We start from the raw sequence: 16483 nt of genomic DNA, 5'->3' as shown, positions 1-16483 counted from the left end.
GCTACATTTCATGCAGTCTAGCAATACAAAGAGCTGATGAGCACATATCTGTATCGCATTTAAAATGAATATATTATGTGTCATGGCTTAGAAAAGTGCCTGAGACTGCTCGATTAATGTTCTGTAAGTGGAGTCACAGCAGAGTGATTTTTAGTTTAAGCAGCAGCTTTGGTATTTTATTTCAGTGTGTCTGAGATTTGCTGTTGAATCACTGGTGCAGTTTTTGGATACCTTTTGAATATCCAGCGAACTGTGTAGAGGGGAAAAGAGAATATTACGGGCTACCCACAGCCTTGGATTTCAGCCGGTTTTGTTTTCACCGGTGCCATTGTCTGTGTCCGGATTCCCAAAGTCCCGTCCCAAGGGGACTGGCAGAGCCGAGCTGCCCGTTCATTGCTGCAGTCCGGCTGCTGCTGGGAGCAGCGGGAGGCTGCGGGTCCCCACGCTCCATCCCGTGCCAGCGGGAGAGGGTGCACGGATGCAGCGCGGAGGGGTCACGAGACATAAAATTTAGCCTTAAATATCCTTCTGCAGCTGGGGGAGGTGATGTAACGCACCAGCAGGGCTGCTGCCTGTGCCTGGTAATTTAAGGAATGACTTTTGTTGTTGTAACAGCCTGAAGGCTAAAGAAATGAAGTTTGAAAAATGACCTCGCGTACGTAGTGTAGTTTATAGTAGCTTTCTTGGGAGCTGTGTTGCTGTTTGGGTTTGCCTTAGCAGTCAGGGACATCTGGACTAAGTTGCAGGGAAGAGGGGCTGTTACCATATATTTTCTTTAAATCGGCTCTCCAGTTGTAAAATTAAAAGAAGTATAAATTCAAATCGGTGGAATTCTGATGGGAATTTATGTTAATGTTCTTTCAATGCTGTTTTTATTTTAAGCAACTGTGTTTACTTTGAGGTTTTGGATAGATGTTAGCTTACATAGCTTGCTTTCTAATTCGCCGCATGCTTCTTTAAAGGCTGTAATCTGATTTGTCACCTTTCCTTTCTTTTAGAGCATGAAAGAAAAAGCTTGCAGGTGAACAGAGATAAGATCTGTAGTCTAAGTCCTGCAAGCAAAAGCAAATGCTGCAGGCCATGAGAAAACAACCACTATCAATTTGATAAAGTGCATGGGGAAAAAAAAAAAAAAAAAAAAAAAAGATCAGAGAAACTGTCTGTGTACATAGGTATACATGTAGAGGGGAGGAGCTGATCATCCTTTTTTTTTTTTTTTTTGACTCCTTCTTTTCTTTCTTATTTTTTTTTTTAAAATACCAGTGTCTTTTTCATGATCATTACAAGGGAAAAAGTCCCAGAAACAGCTCCTTATATTCAGTGTGCCATTTGCCAGGCAATGTAATTTAATGGTCTCATCATTCATTTATTATTTCAAAAGCAATATTCAAATCCCAGTCCTTTGGTCTTTCTCAGTATTTTAGCTGTATTGGACATCTACGCTTGCAGTGCTTCAGCAGTGCCTGTTCATGATTTAGTCTTGCCAGTTCCCTTCAGGGGTGGTAAAGCCATCTGCTCCTGTGGGCTTTTACAGAGCAGGGTTCCAAGATAAATTTTATTTAACGCAATATGTCTGCTGATGAGGATGGCTTTTTCAGCTCTTCCTTTATTGCAGTTTGTTACTAGACATGGTGGTAAGTAGAACTCAGACTGAAATAATCCTTCATTTTCTTCCTTTGGCAGATCCGAGCTGGGACTCTGCAGAGTTCTTTAGTAATTCTCGTGTTCTGCTGCTTCTGGGTTGGTTTTGTTTGGTTTGGGTTGTTTTGTTGTGGTTTTTTTTTTAAATAAGAGATGACATATAAGTTGTAACTTCTACTCTTTCAAAGGCATGGAGGGAGAAATAACTGATTTAATCAGCTTTTCTCTTTTGATACATTTTGCAGAGTATCTGGGAGAGTCTTGACTAACACTTTATATAGATAATAAGGTTGAAAATCATTATTTTGGTTAAAAATATTACTCTCTAGGATGTGGTGCAGTAGTTCTTCCTAGCTGTCCTTCACACAGCTTCTGCTTCCCCTTTCTTCATTCCCTTCCCTTTCTTCGTTTCCTCACTTCGTAGCTAATTTGGTGACTGCTTTTGTGGTACCCTGCCTTCGGAGGAGGGCAAGCAGAAGGCCCCGTCAGGGCCGATATCGTCATGACTTGCCATGGGGTGGTGATGGTGAATTGGCATTTCTCTGATATGTTGCACGTTCCATCGTGGTAATGCACAGAGACGTCTGCTCTCCCAAATCAGCATTAGCCCAATTAGCGTCTCCTTAATGCACTGGAGCTGCTTATCAGAGGAATACTGAAGTACATGAGCACATTAGAAATCATCAGCCTCAGTTCGAGCAGGAGATTGGGAATGCAATGCAGATCCCCATAAACAAAAAGCATGTTTTGTTTTGTTTTAAAAAACAGAAGACAGCCCTGTTATTTTCAGAGCGAGATCGCCTATGAAATTTATCTGTATTTATAGCTATAGTCCAGATTTAGTAAGGGACAGAACAAGAGAAAATGTTTTTTCAGAGTTCATCCTTTTTCTATGTCATCAGCAAATTTTTTTATCCAGCTGATTTTCTTCTGGAACTAAAATATTCAATGGCGACATGACAGGAACCTGAGAGAGACTATTCAGTTATTAACTGTCTAATTCTGATGTGTTTCCAAAAGTATGTTGGAGGGTTAAAATCACTATTGCTCACCTTTGAAGGGTTTTATGGTGCTTTTTTAGCATTCTGTCAATAGTCTTCGTACTTCAGGAGGAGCATCCTTCCAGGTTTTGGTAAATTAATTGCTAGCCTAGCAAGAACATTTTTATGTATTACATGTTTTTTCCAGAGGTGGTCAGGAATTTGACTGATTTATTTTTCATATTTTTTTTTCCAATAGAAAATACAGGTTGTTTTTTTTTTCTTCCCCTCCCCCCCGTTCTCTTTTTTTTCCAGTTGAAAAAGCAGTTTGGAAAGTTAAGTTTTGCTTAAACACTTTAATTTTTCTATTAGGAGAATTCACCTTTCGGTGGCTGCTTTGCCCAGAAGGCATGTGTCAGTTCTGCTTGTTCCTTGCAGAGGCAGCAGGGAAAGCCGGCCGGGCGTTGGGGAAGGAGAGGCTGGGCACACCGCCCTCGCCTGCCTCGCCGCAAGGCTCTTGCGAATGTCGCTTCCTGAGAGAAACAAGTGAAGTCAATAACAACCTTCCCAGTAGGCAACTGGCAAGCCAGGGGAAATATAATTTCACTGATCTGAAAAAGATCCTTTTCTGGAAAATGTTGCCCGTGAAACTTTGGTGTTTGCCTTTCTTACTTTGTCTTGATTTGGAATAAATTACTCCCACCCTCTTCAGAAACACAAGATTTTTTTCAGGGAAAGTTTTCCATTTTCTGTATGGTCTTATTTTTCTCCCTCCTAATTTTTTCTTCCATATGCTCATTCTTCCATTGTCTCTTAAAGAAATTTCTGGGGGTGTTATGGCAGGGTAAGAAAGGTTAGCCAAGATCAATTTTATACTAACTAATGATGTTTAAAATATGTGGAATGGAGATCTCATCAGAAAATTGGTTGTTGTTGGGCATTCATATGGCAATCTACATATTTTTATCGTTGTTTACGTAATTAAAGAAGTTAAGGGGTAGTGGAAAATTTTATATTGAAGTGGAAATTTTATATTAACATATGATGCATGCTGGAAATTTCTTTTTTTCTCCTGCTTTTTTTTTGCAGCCAGTACAAGGCTTTGACTATGCCAAGCAACACTTAGGTCAGCAAGGAGCTGAAGATGAGGTTTTACCTGTAACTCAGGAAACTGTTGTACTTCCACTTCCAGTTAGAGATGCTCCCGCCTCCCAGGAGAGAGAAATTACTCAGGATGGGAGCACCATCAAAACTGCCAAATCTAATGAAACAAGGAAAAGGTATGGACTGGCATGTTTCCGCAGGGGGGTGGAATAGGGTACATGCTGCTGGTTGCTCGGGAAAAACTAAGGTTTGGCACCCAGACTCTGTGTGTGGCAGATGGTTCCTCCATGATGTATATTCTTGGCATAACACTGGTCTGCGCTGGATGTGTAAGTTTGCTGCAAAATACAAGATAAAATAAAGTGAAGTCTTCACAGATTGTACATGCATAGAGGAGGTAAATGGGAAGTGGCTCTCGTATGCATGCTGGTGTTGTACGAGAGAGGAACACAAATGACACAGGGGATCTGGAGCATGAACACTGATTATTTCTAAAATGAACCAAAAGACAGGACCTCAGCCACTGGAAGTTGCTGTACCTCCCCTGACAGACTCTGTCATTCCAGAATTGGACCCAGTGTCTTCATTAGCAGAAGAGCAAGCCCTAAACATCTGCTAAATTATGGAAGACCTCTAGATCCAAAGCATCTACAGCAGGACAAAACTTTTGAGAGTGTAAGAGTACGCTAGATAATGTCAGTGTCTAGGGTAAAGTGTCCCAGGTTTGCAGCGTCTTCACAGGAAGCCTACGGTGTTGTAGGATCACAGATTAGGAAGTCCCCAGAAGCTAGCTGGCTCTTTCTCTTCTTCACTGCAGGGTCAAATACACCCCTAACTCAACTTTATCTACCTTTTTTTTTTAAAGTCTTCCAGTGGTGAGATGATCACAGCCTCTTCAAGCAGTCTGTTCTTCACTACCTTTCCCGTTAGGAAGTTTTACTTCATATCTACCCTCAATTATCATCAGAATAGCTGAAGGTCATTATTTCTTGTCTCAGTCATCTCAGGCAAGGAAAGCAGATTATCCCTTTATATCCTAGCTGTTTTGCATGTTTTAAGTCCATTTTTATTTGACCTGCTCTCCTTGAAATTAGAGTGGAGCATCATCAACTTTTTATTGCTGAAGAATGATACTGAAGGGAAAAGAGAAAAATAAAACTGTTAGGTAAACAGCCTGAACAGAGGTAACAGGTGTTGCCTAGTTCACTGGCAATACACAGTCCTTGCTTCTTGAAGGGACTTCATAACATAAAAGAAGAGTATTGGGATACTGCAGAGAAATTCTGTAGAAAATCAAATCTTCATAGTTGAGTCACCTCGTCTTGTACTTGTCAATGCACGATGATATTTGTCCCTTTGGAGTAATGGAAAAGCTTGGAAAACTCGGCGCAATATTGCTGTGTGCTGTGACAGGGACACACTGGAGCCATCTGCAGCCGCAGGAGGCGTCGGCCCGCGTGGCGCAGGGCTGGAGGAGCCGTTGCTGCTGCTCTTCCTGGGGGTAGACCTCCCCATTGGTGATAAGATGAGGTTTTTCCCTACAGAAAAATGGAAACAGAAGGATCCGGAGCTGGTGTCTGGTTTGGTGTACTTCTCTGGTTGTATAGTAAATCACCTGGAATATGGAGAGACCTGTCTGCAAGGAAAACCAAGAGAGAAGAGTAAACCAGCTGAGAACTCCCCTGGTTCCTGCGATTGCTTCACTGGGTTTAGGTGTAAACTGTTGTTCTGCCCTTTAATGTCAGCAATGTGTTGTTCACACCATAAATCACTCGAACCATGAAAGTCAGGTTATATAGCCCGTGCAACCAAGCAGCACTTGTGCCTTTTGAGTCTTCCATCCTCTGACGAAATGACTGACAAATGGAAGATGACCATACCACCGGCTGTCGTTGCTGGTGCTGGACCACCACAGGTTAAGCCTTTGCAGGAACTGTTCTTTAAAATGTTTTGAAGCCTCTCCAAAGCCATGTGTAAACACACACATAAAATGTAAACCAGGCCTGTTAATTAATCCTCTAACAAAAGTGATTAAGCTCTTCACTCAGTCCTTTGAATGAGTGCAGAAATCCCCCCCTACTTAATCTGCACAATTTTAAACAAACGCTGATAAGCAAACTCGATCCAGGAAATCACAGGAAAGTTATTCTCATTATAAAATGTCTTGAACCTTGGTGCCTTCCTAAGCAAATAACTAAAAGCTAGTTTTGCCTCCTTCAGGGTGATTACTTGAGTAAGTGAGAACATGCAGAATTTTAGCCTTTTTTCATTTCCAGGAGCTGTGTCTGGGGATGGAATTTAATGGTTTCTGAAGATGAAGAAATATTTCTTGACCTTTATGTATTTGCTCTTTCGTGCAGGCTGCTTTGCAGCCTGGAAAGGTCAATTTAAATCAGACCGCCATGAAGTGGCTGGTAACTGATCAGAATATCTTCTCTGATATTACCACTGAAGGAATCTTCACAGTTAACAGTACAATGGCCACTTAAAAAGGATGACTATTTAGATCAGTGGCAGCAGAAATCATTGTGCAAGCTATCCACAGTCACTCCTTTCCTTATTGCCAAGTGGAGCAGGTTTTCTTCAGGTGTTGGTCTGTCCCTGGATGAATTTTTTTTACTGGGCTGGGATTATACATTAGCAGTGCCAGACAGGTTTATAGGGAAGGAATGCTACTTTCCAAGAATATTTGTTCTCAATAGAATTTCACAAGAAAATCCTCAGGCTGGGCTGACCTGAGCTGTGTTGCATGCTGAGTTCTCCTGAAACCCTGTAGTTGGAAAGAGCCTGTCTCAAATTATATATATTTCCACCTAGGTTGTCATCAAAAGAGAGTCCCTAAGGATTACTTTTCTCATGCTTGTCCCTTCCTGTTCTGACCACAGTAAATGCTCTCTACTTACACCAGACAGGGCAGTCAGAACTGGAGGTAAATGAAAGTTTCAAGCTGGCAATATAGTATTGGCAATAATTTACAGGATGGTTTTTACAGTTGTTTTGCTTTAGCACCATTTTCTGGATATAAAGCCATTGTGACAGCAATAGAACTTGATTTGATTTTTTTCTCTGTAAATGAAAGTCCTTGTGACCAAGTCCTTTTGTTTTTTTTCTCCACTGCAAACTCTTTACATTATCCTGTCATTGGCCGTGACAATCCAGTGACTGCAGGTGGGTGCATGAGTAACTATACAGGTCCTGTGGACACTTTTCATTCCCGTTGTGGCAAGTTACACGTGTAGAAACAATGTGACACCATGTCTGGATGTGGAGGAGCTCCAAATTTAGCATTTTCTAATTTGGCCTGCTTTTCTCAACATGTGCATTAGGATTTGAGTAATTTGCCCACCCCCAAAAGAAGAGAACTTCTGCTGAGAGCTTGCTCCCGGTGCAGCCCAGAGTTACGCTGCTAATTTCTGTTCTTGCTCCTCGTTGGGACTGAACGCTCGCAGCAGTTCTGCTCTGCCCTCCCTCCTCACCCTCTGCGGGGACCAGTTTCGGGGCAAAGATATGCAATGGCTGAGTGAAACAAGCATTTTCTTATGAGTTTCAGCAAATAATGGTGGTGGTTAAACCAGGTTACGTGCAAAACGGAAAAAAGGAGAATTTTCTTATCACATTGTGTGTGCGTACGTGTAAAGTGAGTGAACTTTGCATCGTGGCTGACAAAACAGTTGAGTGTAAATGCAGGCTAAATAATAAAGGAATTAGTTTAGCCATATACACAAAAACAAAGGTCTGCTTTATTTTAGCTGTATAACTGACGCTGAATTGATAACAGGATTTTTTGTCCTCTGCAGTGCTGCTTGTCATTGTGGGGGTTGTGCATGAGAAGCAGTTGCATTCGATGCCACTAAGATGCTTATCGACCCCAAACTAATGGAGAAGTCGTGTTCTCCTACCGTCGCTCCGTTCCTGCCTTTACTGTGTTTCTGCGTGCAGTTTATATTCTGTCTCCTTTTGGTACAAAAATCAGACTTGAAAACTCAGTGATACAAACTGTGCAAATGAAATAACCTTGAAATAAGGTTTATAAGGAAGAACTCACTGCCTCCCTTGTTACTATGGTTACTTGCAGCCGGTCCCCGAGTCAGAACGGCTCCATCATCAGCAACGGGTCGGGAAAGCCCAGCTCCGGACGGAGCTCCCTCCAGAAAGTAATGGCACCGCAAAAAGTGACAAAAGATGAAGGAAGGAAAAGAAACGGTGAGAAGTGTGTCTTGGTGAAAGCCGCTTGTGGTCGCCCCTGTAGCCGTACCCACGCAGGCACTAACTATGTTGAAACCATCTTCCTATACCTTCTGCAGTACTTAGGCATTTTCTGTTCGTAGCTGGTTGTTTTGGTTGTTTCTTTTTTTTGTTCCCCCCCCCGCCTTTACTGCTATAGCTGTTTCCTAACCCCCCATGAAGCAGTGTGGTGTTTACTCTTTGTGTGGGCCTTTGCAAGTTTTCTTTCTTTTTTTTTTTCTTTTTTCTTTTAAATACCTGTAAACTAATGAAGCCATGATGCTGCTTATGGACAGGGTTTACAGGGGGTTTTTGTGTGTAGAGTCTGAAGATACTTATTTCCATTACTGCTGTTGCTAAGCTGGCCCAGATCTGATGAAGATGAATTAATTAGGTAAAAATTAATTTGAGAAAGTGCGAGATGTCCAGAGCGTTAACTTTCTATCTTTTATCATCCTTGTCATACCTTTTTGTTATTAACACTTACTGGCAGCTTTTCCTGATGCACCTAGGATGTTATGCTGGATGTTTTTTACAAGCCCTTGGTTGATGGTAGCGACCTTAAGACTTGAGATGTATCAGGAACATCTGATGAGAGTAGAATTCAATCCCCTTTCTTCCTTGCTTTTCTTTTGTCTGTCTCTCTGCTTATTTCTCCTGAGTCACAGCTTTGCTTCCATAGCTATATTTTCCATATGAATAGAAAACACTGTGGCTGAACCAGTTGATCACTTTGCTCTAAAGGGAGGGAATTAAACTGGATGTGGTCTCATCGGATTCTGTCATGAACACAAGTCTGTAATTCTTCTTTGTCAAAAATGGAAGTGTGGGTGGAAGGACTTGGATAAAGAGAAAATCTTAGTGTAGATCTCTTCTCCTTTCTCCAGTAAATCGCCTGAGTAACCTCTGTGGAGCACTCTGATGGCAACCCTGGTATCACATCATATCATCTCTTGATGATCATTAAGCCTAATACTAAAGTGTCACACAAAGGCTTTGTTGCTTTAGCAGGAATACAGTGTGATACAGAGACAGATACAAAGCACCAGAGATGGCCTCTGTTAAGTACAGCAAAATCATACCACGTCTTTTAAGTGTCCTCTGTTCTTTCCATTCATGTACCATAGAGCATTGCATCTTGTGGGGACCATATAATTGATATAACGGTAGTAATCTGTTTTTAAATCAGCTTCACTGAGATTTATGCGCATTTGCAAATTCACACAGAGAAGTGAAGTTGTTCATTTTCTTTTGTTATGTGTTTGTCACCAGTACTGCTTTCTTCTGACAGACCTGTTGCTTTACTGATTACTCCAGACCTGTAATAGTAAGTATTCTGACTGGTCTTTCTCAAGGAGGTCTTTTTTATAGACAGCAGAACAAGATTTCATGGTTCTAAGTTTCAAGGGTCGTAATTATATTTTCACTGTTTCAAATGTAGCTTATTTTACGAGAGACAACAACATTCATGGTTTCCAGAGTTAAAAGCTGTAATTTATGCTGTTTTTTTTCATCCCTACCCAGGAAAGCCAATATTCAAAAACAGTGTCAGGTGGTGTTTACACATGTAGGCAAAATAATTTAGTGAAGGTATTTTTTTTTGGTTTTTTAGGCTTTAAATCTTCAGAGAAAATTGGTAAGAACTCCCAGTTTCTTTGTAACAGAATTGACTAACACCTAACATCCTTTCTTCTGATCTGGACTGTAGTGTGTTTCTAGAATGTACACGTGGTGCTTCAAGAAATCTTTCAATGTAGTATGAGGGAATACTGACCCTTTATTTTAAATCTTAATTTCATTATAATTTTAGCTTCAACTTTATGCGCTTTTCAAGTTATGCTGGAAAACCAATAACTGCTTTATTTACATGTTTATTTTACCTTCTGTCTTCTGAAAAAAAGCCTGAATAATGATGTAACTTAATATGGTCAAGGTGCTCCTTGCCTGAAGCAGCTAAGTGATTTCTAGTTTTAGCGCCATAGGGAAAACATCTCCAGTGTATACTCCATGCATACTATGTGTTCTTGTCATTTGTTCCTACGGCATGCTGGCACCAAGACTTTGAGGTCCTGGGGCAGAAAGGAAGAGCAGTATTTGCCATTTTAAAAGTAGTAGTACTGCATATATACAAAATATGGTAAAGAGATAGGCTCTTTCTGTCTGACTATTCTGGCTTTGAAGGAACCTGTGCGTGAAATACCTTATCTGCAGAGCCCTCCTGGTAGACTTCAGCCACTTCTAGAGGAACTTCTTCACTTGACTGCCATGGCCCTGTAAGGGTTGCCTGGTAGTTTCCAGGCATAGATATGAAAAGGAATAAATACATTGTTCCCTGGTAAAGAGATGGGGACTTTTTAGCTCTAGGCGTATCTTTTAAGATATGTTTAGGAGAGTTTCCTCATACAACCCTTTAAGAACAACTTCTGAGAAGGAAGGAAGATGTGGACATGGGAGATGAAATAGCCTCCTGCTTACCAGAATTACAGAGCTGGCCCCACGTTTATTCTTAAATGCATGTGCAGAGGTGTTTTTGACTTTTGAGTTGCATGCTTCCAAATGCCCGATGAAATTAAAAAACAAAAATCAAGGCACCCGTTACTTTTTTGTCACAGAGCTTATGCTTTGTTCCCCAGTGCTATGATTACAAACGCTGTTGTCATCTCTGATATTTTGTTCTTTTTGTAGGGTTTTCTCTTTATCCAGTGTGATTAGCATCAGTAGAATGTGTTGGCTGTTTTTCCTTCCAGTTTAAGAAAGAAGCTGCTTTTCTCCTAGCTTGTCTGAACCTGCTCCAGCTCTCTAGCCTGGTTGTAGGCTGACGCCTTTAATGCGCATGTCAGCAAAAGCAGCAGCATATTTTCTTCTCTGAAAAGCAGCATCTTTAAAATTGGAATGAATCCCTTGATGGTCACATGTTTGATTTGGGGACTCCAAGTTAGAATGGCTCATTAGTTGCCATAGTTACAGACCAATTTTAGATTCTATTTCTTGCTGACATTTAGTTACACAGAAAAATGACAGCACTGGATGTTACCTCAGTACATAAACTCTATATGGCTTGTATCAAAATTGACTGCAAATGGAGTGTGTCAGGGCTGAGAGTGAACAATGTGAAACCAGCATAGACTGACAGGCTTCGCCTGAGGACCTGATGTTTTGGAGGATCTGGAGAACTCTTTGGCCAAGCCTTATTTCTACAGAAACCATGAATAAAATATCTATTTGTATTACAGTAGTGATAAACTTTGGTAAGATAATTGCATCTTTTTCCTTCTGTTTTTCTTGGAAAACACTTATTAGTATTTTAATAGGAAGTTTCCTTTCTAAAAGTTGATGAGTTCTGCTTTCATTTACTTTGGGCACTTAAAAAAAAATAATAAAAAAATTAAGCCCTTTTTTTTAAAAGTGCCCAACTGTATATGTTAGAGGATTGTGAGATGAATGAATCAGCCAACAGAGGTACGGGCAATTTCCGAGACAGGTTTGTAAGAGAGCGTGAAAGAGAACAACAGGATATTAGCACTTTCACTTATCATTTTATCAGGCCAAATATCATTCAGGGAGAAGCAAATGGCTGAACCCACACGTACTTGAAGAACTATAGCAGCCTACAGTAAAACCTTTCCTTTCACCAGCTCCTCACAAAATGAAGCCAGTGAAAGTTATATAGGTTGTTTTTCCAACTTTTAAGTGTTTGATCTTGCATCATTACTATCTTTGGGAGGGCATGATTGCTTGTTTGCTTTGCGAAAAACAAAAGCTTTAGTTTGCTAGCAGTTCTTAATGAAGCCTGTGACTCCATACCTTTTGGGCTGAGAACTTGTATAGCTGAGCCCAGTTTTGTACGTGAACCTCAGCATCACAAAAGGACACACATCACAGGTGGAGATGCACAAGCAGCATTCCCAAAGAGTCAAACTTCCTTGTGTAAGAAACCTTCCTTTCCTCCTCCTAGGAATCCCAGCTGGAACACTTCTTCTCATCGTCCAAGTATTTGGACATTGTCTTTAAAAATAGATGTAACTTTTCAGAAGCCATTCAGTCAAGGGCCTCACTCCTTTCTAAAATATCGGTCTCTAAGACTATAATTTTCTCTGTGCAGGCAGAAGCTGTCACATAAATTTTTAATTCTCTTTTCCTTTGTTCTTCGTAGGGATATCTGAAAATCAGGTGTCTGCAGGAACAAAGTACTGGGGAGGAAAACTTAGCTGTATTATTGGCTTAGCTAAAATGAAAGGGATTTTTGGATGTAATTCAGCTAAGCTATGATACACTGCCTCCTTTATTCTACAGAAGTGTGGGCCACCAGTTTTCACACTGTCTGATGTGGCTCAGCGTCAGAGCCAGCTTTTCTGAATTTCTGAGCAGTTGTCTGTAGTGACTTAAATTAAAATGAAATATGGCAACAGCAATTGAATCCAGTAGCAGCGATGTAGCAGTCTGCTTTGACACAGAATTAGCTGGAGGATCTGGTGTATCCCAGCAAACGTCCAGCACCCTTCATCTGCCTTTTCTGTGCTGGGTGGGGTGAAATACAAGTTAGAGTGGAAAGGGCTTCATCTTGTCAAATTTTGGTCTTTTAAAACTGGCTTCCTAACCTAACCAGGTAGGCTCTCCAGTGACTCCAGAGGGCCATAGCTAATTGGAAGAGAACTCTCTGCTCTGGAGGTACTTGCCTTTCTCTTTCCAGTAAGGAAGGAGCCCAGACAACTGCATTGGAGCATCTGGGCAGATTTGAAGTGAGATGTTTCCCTTTCATGATGCCTGTGTCTCTGAAAGGCTGAGAAATCAGAGTACTAGAAATAATATATGGTGCAGAGAGGAGTCTATTCTTTTCATCATTTATTCCCTCATCTGAAGCATTAGCTTCATTTGCCCCACAAAGGGTGTTAGTGGGGATCTTGACCTAACACTTCACCTCCTCACAGTAAACTCCTAGGCTTTTCTGGACTAATTTCTTGACATTTAACCATGGGGGAGAAGGGGGGAAAGAATGAACAAAATCCACACGTTCAGCTGAAATGTCTTATATTGGTACTAGTTACTATTCTCCTTGAGCCTCCCAGAAGCTTTACATGTTGATACTTTTTTTCTCCAAAGATTTCAGCTTGTGTGACATAGCCTGATGTTTCCCCATACTGTTTCCATTTCTGCCACTTCTTTTTCTTGTGTGTGTTTGTTTTAAATATAGAGAGCATTGTGACCCTGCTAGCACCCCGCTGGTGACAGTGAACCCTTTGTTTCTTCAGACGTAGCCAAAAGCATTTCCCACCGCTTTCCCCACTTGGTTTTGGTTTGCAAGGGGCAGCCAAGTGTTATAACCTATTCTGTCAACTTCTGAGCCATGTTTCTGAGCCTCTTCACACTCCTACAAAAGCAAAAGGTGCCAGTGCTCCACCGCCTCTTTCCCCAGTGAGGGAGTGGGAGAAAACCAGCACCTCCAAGCTGCCCATACTGTGTGAGTGGGGCCACCCAGGTGCTGTATTCACAGGCGTGGTAGAACTCGTGTAGAGTAAGGGGAAAATCCTTTGTTTGGCCTTTTTTAGGTCAGCATGGCTAACCCAGCTTGCCTTTTTTTTTTTTTTTTTTTTTTTTTTTAAGCCAGTCTTTTTGATTGCTTTTCTTATGGCAAGAAAATACCGTATCCTACGTTGCTGAGGTGCCTGTTGCAGCAGACCTCTGAAGGAACTGGGATCTGCAGGTGGTTGCGCAATTAAGTATTTCTTGATTCATGTCTGCCTTCCCCTCCGGATGAGCTTTACTCTGCCACTAATTGAGTCTGACAGCAGTTCTCATCCAAGCAATGGTGCAAAGACTGTGTAGATGTTCGTGTCATCAGATCCAGTGGCAGTCTGGGTGTTGTGATCTTTCACTAACATGCCAGCATTGAAGAAGACAAATGTACGGTTTTATTGTGCAAACAGAAAACTATTTCTGCAAAGTTTTTTTAAACTCACAGAGCACTACTTTCTTAAAGAAGTGGCTTCCGTTGTAGGTTCTCATGCCTTCCTTATCTTGTTGGTATAGTCATCATCCGTGTCAGTTAAATATTTTTTTTTAATTATTGAACATGTCTAGGATGGTATTACAGAAGTGCCAGCCAAGAAAAGGGGCTGATGGATTGATTCTCTACAAACGTTATGAAACACATGTTCTCTTTTTGAAAGACTTTGCTATTTAAATAGATGAGGCAGATGTGGTTTGAGGAGAAGACATAACCACAGAGAGATATTCTTGCTTCTGCTTATAAGGACAAGAAACCTTTGTAGAAAGTGAACGAAACGAGCAGCTAATAGAAGAGTAGACACCCCACGTATATAGTTTCATAAAACCCCCTGCAAATACCAGTTTAGAGATCTCAAATGACGTGCTCGGGTAACTCTTATTTCAGGATCCCAGGCAAAGCCAGGACTGCAACACCTCAGATATGTGACTTGATATTTAGCAGATTTCACCTATGAGAAAATAATATCCAGGGGGAATCATGAGCTGCTTCCATTAGTCTGTAAGCCATCTGCTTCTCTGAAAATATAATATTTGTGCTGTTCATGAAAACCTTGGAATTGCACTGTCTCACAGTTGGGTGTATTTTGGGAAGGGTGTGTGTGTTTTTACATAAGTATGTTTTCTGTTACACTGCAGTATCTCATAGGGAAGTATTTCAGTCCTGAATAGGTTCAGATACTGATGTTAGGAAACTTGTATTTTAGTTATAGGCTTATAAAGTCCTTCAGAAGCATATGGGTTTTTATTGCTAAGAGCTCTTGTTCATATCTTCCTGGAGATAGCCAGCTGACAATAGAATGATTTACATGATGTCAAAAATTTCTAATTTTTTTTCTATATGGGGAGAGTTTCTCTAAAATGAAAATTATGTCCCCATTATTAATTTACATTCATGAGTCAGGATTTCTGTTTGAAACACTGATAGGCAGGCACTTTCCTAAGGAGATAGTCTTTTAGATCTGCGGCATAGTTTGCTCTTTGTCAAACTATAGGTATGTTTGCATTCCCTTCATACAAAATAAGTCTTTGAAAATTTTTAATGCCTCATTGAATGACCTGAGAAAAGGCAGAGCATGTCTGCCTCCTTGTGAGTGTTTCCTAGGTTTTGGCTTTATGCATTTTTCTCCATTGATGTCATTCTGTTTTCTGAGGACTTCCAAAATCAGTCAAATGGTTGCTTCTGTGCAGGACAGCACATGTCTTTGTTTCAAGTATTTTGCTGTAAGGTTACCTGATCCACAGGTAACTTAAACTTCCTTACTCTTTTTGTACAGGTAAGTATTTCAGTCCTCCTTTGCTCCCTTCCAATGTATTTTGATTTGGGAGAGGGGAGAAAAGACAAGGTGGAGGGAGAGAGAGAGGGAGAAGAAGTCTTGTGTGGCCTTCGTATTGAAATCTTAGGCTGACAAAGTATAATTATTTTTTCTTAAATATAAATTAGTAACTAGATAAAACCAGAATATTCTACCTGGCTAATTGTATCTTAACGGTTCCAAGCTAGAGTTCCACAGCCCTGTTGCGCCGGCTGGGGGACTGGTATCACCAGTGGGTACCCCCACCTGCTGGCATTGCTGGCTGGAAATGGTGCAGAACCACCGAAACTGGAGGTTAGCATCCCTGAAGCAGCTTTCATCTAGCAAATCTTGTATGCTAATAGCTGTAGTGATGTGGAGATAAAGCTTCAGCGATGGTCCTGCTCTTCAAAAACCCAGCGCCACGCTGATCTTCACTGCAGTTGGCACTCAACCTTAATAAACGATTGCTTTGGATATAGCTTCATGTACTTCAGTCACAGGAAGATTAGGAGGAATAATTCAATCTCAGTGGATCATATGGCATGAGATATCTAGCACGAGGTGTCTCAGAGATGGGAAATTACTGTTAAGAAGGTGTTTAAGTCAGTTTTTTGACCTTTTCTGCCGCCGAACTTCTAAGTCTTGCTATATGTGCACGCAGACAGTGCAAACGAGTAGAACAATGAATCCATAATAATGTTGGGATGCATCTGTTTAAAAACAGCAATTAAAAGCATTGCTTTAAGTCTGTGTTGCTAATTATAATAAGCAAGTGTGCTTATTTGGAGTGACTGTAAAGAATATCTGGGCAGTTTTCTGAAGTTTCCTGTGCCCGGCAGTTACTCGCCCAGCTGAGGTGTTTGGATGGGTGCACTGGCGTGGGGAAGGGCTACACAGCAGAAACAGACACTCTAGGAGTCCCAATTTTCTCTGGTTTGTTTTTTTTAAAAGTTTAGACGTTGCTGTGGTTCAATTGTGTTACAAATGCTTGCTGTAAACTCTCTGAGAAAGAGATGGATAGGAGCAAATAATAAAACTCCCACAATACTTGCTTATGGTTCACTGCCAAGGCAAACTATAGCAGCATGCCAGTAACTGCAGATCACAGACTCTTTATTACTCATCAGTGAAAAAAAAGGGCAAGGGAAAAAAACCTGCTTTTATATTATAAATGCCAATTAATGAACAAATGCTAAGCTAAGGTGGAATAGACTTCCAATTTTTAGTCCCATT

General features: G+C 41.0%; 1 protein-coding gene across 1 annotated transcript in view; it reads left to right on the top strand.

Moving 5' to 3' along the window:
- KIAA1549L (KIAA1549 like) overlaps positions 1 to 16483 on the top strand; it is a 137170-nt gene that overhangs the window by 84593 nt on the left and 36094 nt on the right. Inside the window, exons 12-13 of the mRNA XM_049820482.1 lie at positions 3711 to 3901; positions 7801 to 7928. Coding sequence (XP_049676439.1) covers positions 3711 to 3901; positions 7801 to 7928 — 319 coding nt within the window. The remainder of the gene's footprint in view (positions 1 to 3710; positions 3902 to 7800; positions 7929 to 16483) is intronic.

The sequence above is a fragment of the Accipiter gentilis genome, chromosome 17 (genome assembly GCF_929443795.1).
Source record: "Accipiter gentilis chromosome 17, bAccGen1.1, whole genome shotgun sequence".
NCBI classification, from domain to species: Eukaryota; Metazoa; Chordata; class Aves; order Accipitriformes; family Accipitridae; genus Astur; species Astur gentilis.
The sequence above is the reverse complement of the archived record's forward strand: the minus strand, read 5'-3'. Positions and strand labels throughout refer to the sequence as shown.